This window comes from Salvelinus sp. IW2-2015, linkage group LG8 (assembly GCF_002910315.2).
Source record: "Salvelinus sp. IW2-2015 linkage group LG8, ASM291031v2, whole genome shotgun sequence".
Classification (NCBI taxonomy): domain Eukaryota; kingdom Metazoa; phylum Chordata; class Actinopteri; order Salmoniformes; family Salmonidae; genus Salvelinus; species Salvelinus sp. IW2-2015.
Genome location: NC_036848.1, coordinates 33065539 through 33076133, shown reverse-complemented (window position 1 = coordinate 33076133; position 10595 = coordinate 33065539). Strand labels below are relative to the sequence as shown.

At 41.7% G+C, this 10595-nt stretch overlaps 1 protein-coding gene across 2 annotated transcripts in view; it reads left to right on the top strand.

Moving 5' to 3' along the window:
• Nucleotides 1–739: 739 nt before the first annotated feature.
• Nucleotides 740–10595, top strand: part of hectd2 (HECT domain containing 2) — a 39774-nt gene continuing 29918 nt past the window's right edge. Inside the window, exons 1-9 of one of the 2 annotated variants that reach the window (XM_023993094.2) lie at nucleotides 740–1289; nucleotides 2822–2939; nucleotides 3907–4051; nucleotides 4197–4299; nucleotides 4809–4898; nucleotides 4986–5050; nucleotides 5216–5261; nucleotides 6506–6615; nucleotides 6974–7122. In XM_023993094.2, coding sequence (XP_023848862.1) covers nucleotides 1194–1289; nucleotides 2822–2939; nucleotides 3907–4051; nucleotides 4197–4299; nucleotides 4809–4898; nucleotides 4986–5050; nucleotides 5216–5261; nucleotides 6506–6615; nucleotides 6974–7122 — 922 coding nt within the window. In that variant the 5' untranslated portion in view covers nucleotides 740–1193. Of the gene's footprint in view, nucleotides 1290–2821; nucleotides 2944–3906; nucleotides 4052–4196; nucleotides 4300–4808; nucleotides 4899–4985; nucleotides 5051–5215; nucleotides 5262–6505; nucleotides 6616–6973; nucleotides 7123–10595 lie in introns of both variants that reach the window. The other variant, XM_070444884.1, reaches the window with a different exon arrangement.

The following is a 10595-nucleotide window of genomic DNA, read 5'->3' as shown; positions in this document are numbered from 1 at the left end:
TGTCCACTGTCCATGATCTTCACCACCRAGTGGTGCTGATCACTAGTTCAGTGGTTGTATTCAGGCTCTGGCCCCACTCTGGCTGTGTTGGAAAACACAGGGGGAATAGCTATAGCATATAGGACTCTGACTCAGTGCCCAGTGATGAAGCTGTGAGGATCCCTCTCTGTCAGCGAGAAGTTCCATAACATAACAGCAATTTGTTTGCGTCAGCAACAATCACCACAATCTACAGTGATGACGAGGCTGTAATTATCCTCCTCATTACTCATCTGCCATATTATTTAAAGCTTAGCTCATGCTCATGATGTGCCTGGCACTCATCAGGAGTTTGGGTTGGCACTAATGACAGAGTTGTGGTAAAGGGTGGAGAAGGCTCCTCTGCTCTGGTTGTCTTGCCAGTGAAACTTACCAGTAGCCTGCTGAGATGCTGAAAGTGTCTATCTTCACAATCAACTTTGTAGTACTGTATTATGACTAGAAAAGGCAAAAGCAAGGTCAAGTCATCACGTGTAATAACACAGTTATAATAACGTGTTGAGTTTATAAAGTAGGCCAGTAGGGCAGGGTAGTAAACCTAGTCTATATCGTATCACTTGGATTCCTTGAATAGACCTACAGAGAAAAAACTAAAATGTAGCCTACTGTACGTAGTGATAAATTAATCGCTCGAGCCGTTTCCTGGAAGTCTAAACAGACCCTGGCTGGGAGAAGTAAATCAGTCAGCACTACTGGGCAGTGCACACAGCAAACCCGCGCACTTACGTAAGGACATCCATGGTATCCAAGCTCGTAACTATGAACCTCCTCTTAAACAACATGGCGCATGTGTACAGCTGCGCTGCAAATATATACGATACATCCAGTTAGGTGGAAAATGAGTCATTTATGCTCACCTAGCACCTAAAATAGACTTCGGCGACACGATCGGATGCAGACGCTCGCGCGTGTTTACTTTGACAAACAGCATCAGTCTCTGCGCGCTTTGACWACTTTGCGCGAGCTCACCTGTTTACCATGAAGACGAGAGAGCCTTTCAGATCCTGAACCGTTACTTCGTTTCAGATCGAATGTTTTGTTACTGCGGGTACCGTGTATACGGGTACTGTGAGTTCTTTTAACTTGTTTTAGTTAAGAAAAAAGAAAAAAAGCTATGTGACTGCGACCTTAACCAGACTTCAACGGATGAAGAAATGCTACTCAACATTATGAGAGAAAATAACACACAACTGCACCAGGGGGAAAGGGAGAGAGATAGACTCCCTCCAATTTCAAATAATTCCTCCTCTGTGAGTATGATTTTTTACATTTTTTTATTTATTAAATATGACAAAGAAATATTTTCATGTTCAATTAACAAAGACATCAAATAAAAATGAAAATGTAAAAAAAAAAAATCATGTGGGATCAATGTCATACAAATTAAGTCATAATGTAAAAATACAATAAAACGTTTAGAAAAAGGTTTAGATTTAGAAAAATGTGTTAAAAATGTGCATAATAGTAACGTACTAACCCATTTAAATGATCTCAGAGCTTGTCCTTTTGGGGAAATGTGTTAACGTTAAAACTGAGGGTGGAACTTTTGGACAGCTCTTCCTACCCTATTATGCTATAAAACAGCATCGCAGCTCTGTGAGTAATGAGTGCTAATATGCAGTGTTGGGGAAGCTACTCAGAAAATATAGTTCATCAAGCTACCAATTACTATACACTGAAAGAAGTTAAGCTATACCAAGCAGTAAAATTAGATTTTAAAAAACAGATACAAATATACCATATGGAACAGCGGGACTGTGAAGCAACACAAACATAGGCACAGAAACATGCGTACACACGCGATAATATACACACGATACACACGTACGCATGGATTTTGTATTGTAGATAACGTTATGTGGTAGTGGTGGAGTATGGGGCCTGAGGGTACACAGTGTGTGAATGTTTTTACAATTGTATAACTGCCTTAATTTTGCTGAACCCCAGGAAGAGAAGCTGCTGCCTTGGCACCAGCTAATGGGGATCCATAATAAATACAAATTCAAATAGCAAAGCTACCCTTAAAATATAGTTGACTTAATTCAAGTTACTATCAATCAATCAATCAAATGTATTTATAAAGCCCTTTTTGCATCAGCCGATGTCACAAAGTGCTACACAGAAACCCAGCCTAAAACCCCAAACAGCAAGCAATGCAGATGTAGCACTATGAAAAAATAGTTCACCACATCCAAACTACTTCGTGATAAATGATCATATCATAAAAATCTGAAATGTCATAGACTACAAATTGCACGAACAGATCACCCTGGAGTTAACCCGAATGTGTAATTTAGCTTATTAAGATTCAAGTGAGAATTAGCCAGGTCTGATGTCGAAAAAGAAAATCAATTAGGCAGTATTTTCTTTCAGTTTAAAAAAAAGTTGTGTGTAGTTCCAGTAGTCAGCTACAGCACTACATGGCAAAAAAAATTATAATTAACTACTGAAACACTACCCAGATTTGAATTTAGTTCAACTACCACCAAGCTACTGCACAATGTTGTTACATTACTAGTTGACCTACATGTAGTTCATTACTCCCCAACACATTATCACTAAAACAAAGCCCACATATTATACTGTACATTTTGTTTATGTATCCCACTTTTATTTCTGTAGCCTAAGTGCTGCTGTACTTGCTGTGAATGAACAGTATTCTATGCTGTTATAGTTCTCATCTATACTATTATAATTATGATTACATCCAGGACTTAATGTCAATTTTTGGACATCCAAGACTCCATGATGTCTGTAATATGAATAATGTTTTTTATCATAGAGTACTGATCGTGGACCAAAGCTGCCATATCCGGCTCTCAATTTCATCTCAAACCACAAAAAGGAGGCTGGTAGCCACAGCCTCTCCTCCCAGTTTATCCTTCCTGGCATACGGCATGGTAGGTCCCGTCATGGTAACCCTAATGAACACATTACTTCATTCAAGAGTCCGTCTTGAGATTGTGAAGCTCATAGTGAACCAATATCAAAGTGCAGACATGAAGAACTTACTCCAGTTTGATCCTGATAGCATATCCAACATGAGCTATCAGTATGGCTACCTAGCACATTTTTGATGTTCTTACCTTCAGGTACAGGGTGTCTAACAAAGCTGATTTGATGAACAGATATTGTCTGTGGCATCAATCATCTCTAATTGATAAACAGTACTGTCCTGGGATAGACTGCACCTTGGCTGAGTAGGAACAAAGTGTTCAAGAGGAACACATTGAGACTTAGAAATATCAGTGAGATGTTTACAAGGAAATCATTTTCACAGCGCTCACAAAAGAAAGGCTTGTTTMAATTTCAAAGTGACCCAAACAGGCTGCTTTGAAATAATGAACAATACGCCAGGCAGATGTGTTGTCATGGCTTCATATTCTTGAGATCAAAGATGTTGGAGAAGACTTGAGGATCATTGATTGATGCAGATGAGGGAGACAAAGGGCCATTCAGAGCTGCTCATCCTTTAGTTGGGGAACTTGTTCTGAGAAAAATGAGCACTACTGTTGTGTTTTCAAAATACAAGATGTTAATATGTTGTTGTCACTTCTACTTGTAAGTATGGAGAGTTCATTGACCCATGCAAAAAAAATTTTTTTATGCATGTTTCATCTAATGGCTCACAAAGTCCAAGGTTGCAAGTCTGTCCATCTTGTTATATAACAGTTAACTGAGATAGTTAAACTATAATATTGTGGATTAGAGTACCTGTCTTACACATCTTATACTCTGGTACCTGGGCTCTCATTGCCAGTAAGTAGAGTTGATCGTATGAATTACCGCCTTCATTTTAGTTAGGAATTGGTTCATGTAAAAATCATTTTCTAGGATGATATATTTGTGTTGTTATTCCCCCTGCAGGTAGAGATCTTCCCCCCATCTGTCCTGATGTCAGACAAAAGCATCAACATCGCATCACCATTGACATTCTGCCTCCTGAGGTCAGGGCTCGCTTTGCCTCCGATCCTGTCATCCCCATCCGCACCAAGACAGCCAAAGAGTTTCAGTAAGCACACACACACACACACACACACACACACACACACACACACACACACACAAACACACACACACACACACCTGTGTCATCGTTATCATCAATATTATACTCAAACAGAAACATCTGTTCATATTCATCTAACGTTCACTAGGGAGGACATTGAGAGGGCAACGGTCTCCGGCGATTGGAAACACGTCCATGATTTCTACTTGACCACATTCGACTCCTTTTTGGAACTGAATGCTGCCTTTAAGGTGGGTGATCCCCATGTGTGTGCCATATCCAATCCTGCGGTTCCATATTTGTATCGTCAGTCAAGCCAGTGCTAGTTATACAGCATGTTTTTAAATGACTTATTACACTATATCAATTCATTTGTATGGATAAGTGCGATGGTAAAATTGCTAAAGCAACAGTGATCATTTTGAAATATGACTGATCAATGCAAATAAAAGGTGACCATTGTTTTGGTGTTTAAAGTCGGTGAATAGAGTCTTTCTGGGAGCCAGGAAAAGGGGAATTTGGAGAGTTGTTTTTGAGTCTGTAAATGAATGAATGAAGTCATTCAGAAGGTTGTAAAAAAAAAACGAGCACGTGTGTGGTTTCCATAGAGAGTATTAATCATGAGAGCAGAACCTATAAGAAAGCGTATGATCATATATGGCAAGGAACAGTTGGGTAAATGTTTAGCACATGTGATGGTCGACTTAACTAGCTCATGTGTTAGTCCTAATCTAAATGTGTTCTTCATTTCTCTTTTCAGAAAGAAGCAAACGCCCCGTTCAACACGATTGAAGACTCAGGAATCAACACCAAATTCGTCAATGCTGTCTATGACGCGTTATTGCTCACGGTATGTAGAATGATGGAGCAACGAATAACCGCGTTCATGCTGAAATGAAAACCTTTCGCTAACGTTGATCCAACATTGATTCAACAGCCTCCTGATACCCAGAGAGCAGTACTGAAGGGGATCATTAACAGCTTGTTAAGAGAATGGAAGGGGTGAGTGGTACTCTCATACATTAGTGCTCTTATATTTCTCACTCAAATCAAGCAATTCCTATCTACATAGTAAAGCKCTATACTTTGTGACTTGAATATTAATGCAAATGTTACATACTGGATGAGAAATTAAATTAATTTCATATTATCTGCTTTGTTTTGCAGTCGACGGACGAAGGATGACCTGAGAGCATATTTCATTCTAGTTCAGGTAACCTCATGCATTATCTACATGTACATACTGCTGGTAGAAATTACATACAGATTTGGCCAAGGAGCTCTTTCRACCGCTAATACTTAATTCCACGCTATATATAGCAAACCATTTCATTACGTAACAAGAGAACATGGTGTACTTTCCAGTAACAACGGCAATTTCCTCATTAGAAGTGAGACAGTTTCTGCACGCAAATGTATGCGTTAAGCACACGCACGCATGTGCTCCACAGCCATCTTACAAAATCTCTTTTTGTTTTGGGGCCTCAGTATGTTAAACACAGCAGCCATCAGTCTAAAGGCGAATCGGAAACACAGGAAACTCTCGATCTGCTACCTCGCCACATGGCCCATTGACTCCAGTCATAGCCCAGGCAGTTAGTCAGTCTCATTCAGGCTCTGGATATAATGAGAGCAGAGTGTTTACTTCACACATGAGCAACAGACTAGAGGCAGGCTTGGTACTGGCCAAATATGGACACGACCATTAGACACAGAGTCTGGTAAAGACTTGGGGGGGCAGACTGGGAAATGGCTGAATAGAACTGGAAGGATTTCTGTCTGCTAAAAAGTGAGACTTTGGTTGGAGACCTCTGGTTTCTATCCCATTCAAAGTTTTATTATTGTTTCAGATGTTTTATGGGGTTTATGGGGCAGTAAATTAAAAAGCACGTCTTCTATCCCTTTCTTACCAGCAACCTTTTGTGGCTATTGAGCCTCTACAGTTCTCTGTTTCATCCACATTTTGTGTATGATGACATACGTTTGTCTTTGGGCTGTTGATAGGCTCTCTGACCTATATTTTGGTGGCGGATCCTGTGAAATTGAAAGGCACAAGGCAATTATTGGGGCTGTATCCCAATTGGCACCCTATTTCCTATATAGTGCACTACTTTTGACCAGGGCCTCATTTGGGAAGCAGCCTTAGTAGACGTGTCTGTCTGACATGGTTGATGTCAGTCAGCCCCTGGTAATACCAGTGGTATTACTCTCTCTCTCTCTCTCTCTCTCTCTCTCTCTCTCTCTCTCTCTCTCTCTCTTTCTCTCTCTCTCTCTCTCTCTCTCTCTCTCTCTCTCTCTCTCTCTCTCTGCCAAAGGAACGGATGAGGTCATGTTTGGAGTGGAAAAGTCTGGTTTGCTCTGTAAAGCCAGACGTCTTATGTTGCTGCTCCAAATGAAAAGCTATATTTCCTTTTTGAAATGCACTGCCACTGCTGAAAAAGCTCCTCTTTGTTGCAGAATCCTCAGTGCACCAGCCCAGCCACATATGTCATCTATGCACACTTACTGAGGCAAATAGCCGCGCTGGCTGAAGCAGACCATAATTTCCTGATGCACTGGTTTAAGAAGTAAGAGTCTGAATTGTTCCTCTGTGTTATGCAGTCCCATGCTTTTTCAAGCCAGTATAGTTGTTATCCACAAAGTGAACACAGTCCTAAGAAAGAAATCGTTGTTGTTATTCTTTATCCAGGAAAGTTAAATCAATTACGTAAAGAATATGTTTTCTAATTTGCTTTAGTAACAGTTGGTAGGGATTGAGCAGTCATACTGTAGCTTTCAAACAAAGACCATCTATTTTGACAGTTAAAATGTGTTCCTTGTCGTGTGCTCAGCGTTTTCCATTATATCATTCTGATGATGATGGTGATCCTGATAATGCCTCGATTTTTTTATGATGATTATCTAACTCGTGTCCTCCTCTCCCAGGCTGTCCCAGAAGCGATTCAAACAGCTAGTGGAGCGGCTCCACTTCTTCATCTCCACCCGTTTGTTCCCAGCCAAGCCTGAGGAGCTGCCCCCCATGGCCAAGTGCTACTGGTGGATCCCCTCCGCCACCAAGGTCCTCTCCCTCCTCAGTGAGTAGGACGTCTTCTATATCCACCCCCACAGGGAGGTAATGGGGGGTGGTAATGGATTGAACTACACTTTCTACAGACATTGAATTCTCCTGTCCATATACACTGTGCATTCGGAAAGTATTCACACCCCTTGACTTTTTCCACATTTTGTTACGTTACAGCCTTATTCCAAAATTGATCAAATAATTTTTTGCCCTCATCAATCTACACACAATACCCCATAATGACAAAGCGAAAATAGGTTTTTAGACATTTTTGCACATTTATTAAAAATAAAACACAGAAATACCTTATTTACATAACTATTCAGACCCTTTGCTATGAGACTCGAAATTGAGCTCAGGTGCCATGAGGTCGAAGGAATTGTGCGTAGAGCTCCGAAACAGGATTGTGTCGAGGCACAGAACTGGGGAAGGGTACCAAAATATTTCTGCAGCATTGAAGGTCCCCAAGAACACAGTGGCCTCCATCATTCTTAAATGGAAGAAGTTTGGAACCACCAAGACTCTACCGAGAGCTGGCCGCTCGGCCAAACTGAGCAATCAGGGAAGAAGGGCCTTGGTCAGGGAGGTGACCAAGGACCCGATGGTCACTCTGACAGAGCTCCAGAGTTCCTCTCTGGAGATGGGAGAACCTTCCAGAAGGACAACCATCTCTGCAGTACTCCACCAATCAGGCCTTTATAGTAGAGTGGCCAGACGGAAGCCACACCTCAGTAAAAGGCACATGACAGACCTTTTGGAGTTTGCCAAAATGCACCTAAAGGACTCTCAGACCATGAGAAACAAGGTTCTTTGGTCTGATGAAACCAAGATTGAACTCTTTGGCCTGAATGCCAAGCGTCACGTCTGGAGGAAACCTGGYAACATCCCTACGGTGAAGCATGGTGGTGGCAGCATCATGCTGGGAGACTAGTGAGGATAGAGGGAAAGATGAATGGAGCAAAGTACAGAGAGATCCTTGATGAAAACCTGCTCCAGAGCACTCAGAACCTCAGACTGGGGCGAAGGTTCACTTTCTAACAGGACAACAACCCTAAGCACACAGACAAGACAATGCTGGAGTGGCTTCGGGATGTTGAATGTCCTTGAGTGGCCCACCCAGAGCCCGGACTTGAACCAGATTGATAATCTCTGCACAGACCTTAAAATAGCTGTGCAGCTACGCTCCCCATCCAACCTGGCAATGCTTGAGAGGATCTGCAGAGAAGAATGGGAGAAACTTCCCAAATACAGGTGTGCCAAGCTTGTAGCATCATACCCAAGAAGACTTGAGGCTGTAATCGCTGCCAAAGGTGCTTCAACAAAGTACTGAGTATATTGTCTAAATACTTATGTATATTTGTATATTTATGTATATATGTGGGCAGAATTGAACAGTACTGGTCAACATAAGCTTTGCTCTGATATTGTCCTGCCTCACCTGGTAGAGTTTCCATGAGTCTGCCATGTGTGATAATCCTCCATGAAGTCAGTGTGGTCCAGTGTGAGGTTGTAGAAGTCAACAAAGGGCATGATGGGAGTGCAAGAAATGCTATTGGCTGCATCTACAATGAAAAAACGTAGAAAAATACAAATGTATCAAGGTTCTTGGAGACAGATGTTTGCTTGAACCTTGACACCTCTGAACTTCTCCTGACCCTCAAACTATGTGTACCCAAGACAAATAGGATAGGCGATCCAGACATACAGTGCATTCGGAAAGTATTCAGACCGCTTGACTTTATCCACATTTTGTTACGCTACAGCCTTATTTTAAAATGTTTATATGGTTGTTTTTTTCCTCATTAATCTACACACAATACACCACAATAACAAAGCAAAAACAGGTTTTTAGACATTTTAGCACATTTATTAAAAAATAAACAGAAATATCATAATATATACAGGGGGAGAACAAGTATTTGATACACTGCCGATTTTGCAGGTCTTCCTACTTACAAAGCATGTAGAGGTCTGTAATTTTTATCATAGGTCACTTCAACTGTGAGAGACGGAATCTAAAACAAAAATCCAGAAACTCACATTGTATGATTTTAAAATAATGAATTTGCATTTTATTGCATGACATAAGTATTTGATCACCTACCAACCAGTAAGAATTCCGGCTCTCACAGACCTGTTAGTTTTTCTTTAAGAAGCCCTCCTGTTCTCCACACATTACCTGTATTAACTGCACTGTTTGAACTCGTTACCTGTATAAAAGACACCTGTCCACACACTCAATCAAACAGACTCAACCTCTCCACAATGGCCAGACCAGAGAGCTGTGTAAGGACATCAGGGATAAATTGTAGACCTGTACAAGGCTGGAATGGGCTACAGGACAATAGGCAAGCAGCTTGGTGAGAAGGCAACAACTGTTGGCACAATTAATTAGAAAATGGAAGAAGTTCAAGATGACGGTCATCACCCTCGTCTGGGGCTCCATGCAAGATCTCACCTGTGGGGCATCAATGATCATGAGGATGTGAGGGATCAGCCAGAACTACACGGCAGGCCTGGTCAATGACCTGAAGAGAGCTGGGACCAACAGTCTCAAAGAAACCATTAGTAAACACTACGCCGTCATGGATTAAAATCCTGCAGCGCACGCAAGGTCCTGCTCAAGCCAGCGCGATGTCCCAGGCCGTCTGAAGTTTGCCAATGACCATCTGGATGATCCAGAGGAGGAATGGGAGAAGGTCATGTGGTCTGATGAGACAAAAATAGAGCTTTTTGCTCTAAACTCCACTCGCCGTGTTTGGAGGATAGAAGGATGAGTACACCCCAAGAACACCATCCCAACCGTGAAGCATGGAGGTGGAAACATCATTCTTTTGGGGATGCTTTTCTGCAAAGGGGACAGGACGACTGCACCGTATTGAGGGAGGATGGATGGGGCCATGTATCGCGAGATCTTGACCAACAACCTCCTTCCCTCAGTAAGAGGCATTGAAGATGGGTCGTGGCTGGGTCTTCCAGCATGACAACGACCCGAAAACACAGCAGGGCAACTAAGGAGTGGCTCCGTAAGAAGCATCTCAAGGTCCTGGAGTGGCCTAGCCAGTCTCCAGACCTGAACCCAATAGAAAATCTTTGGAGGGAGCCGAAAGTCCGTATTGCCCACGACAGCCCCGAAACCTGAAGGATCTGGAGAAGGTCTGTATGGAGGAGTGGGCCAAAATCCTGCTGCAGTGTGTGCAAACCTGGTCAAGAACTACAGGAACGTATGATCTCTGTAATTGCAAACTAAGGTTTCTGTACCAAATATTCAGTTCTGCTTTTCTGATGTATCAAATACTTATGTCATGCAATAAAATGAAAATTAATTACTTAAAAATCATACAATGTGATTTTCTGGATTTTTGTTTTAGATTCCTTCTCTCACAGTTTGAAGTGTACTATGATAAAAATTACAGACCTCTACATGCTTTGTAAGTAGGAAACTGCAAAATCGTCAGTGTATCAAATACTTGTTTCTCCCCACTG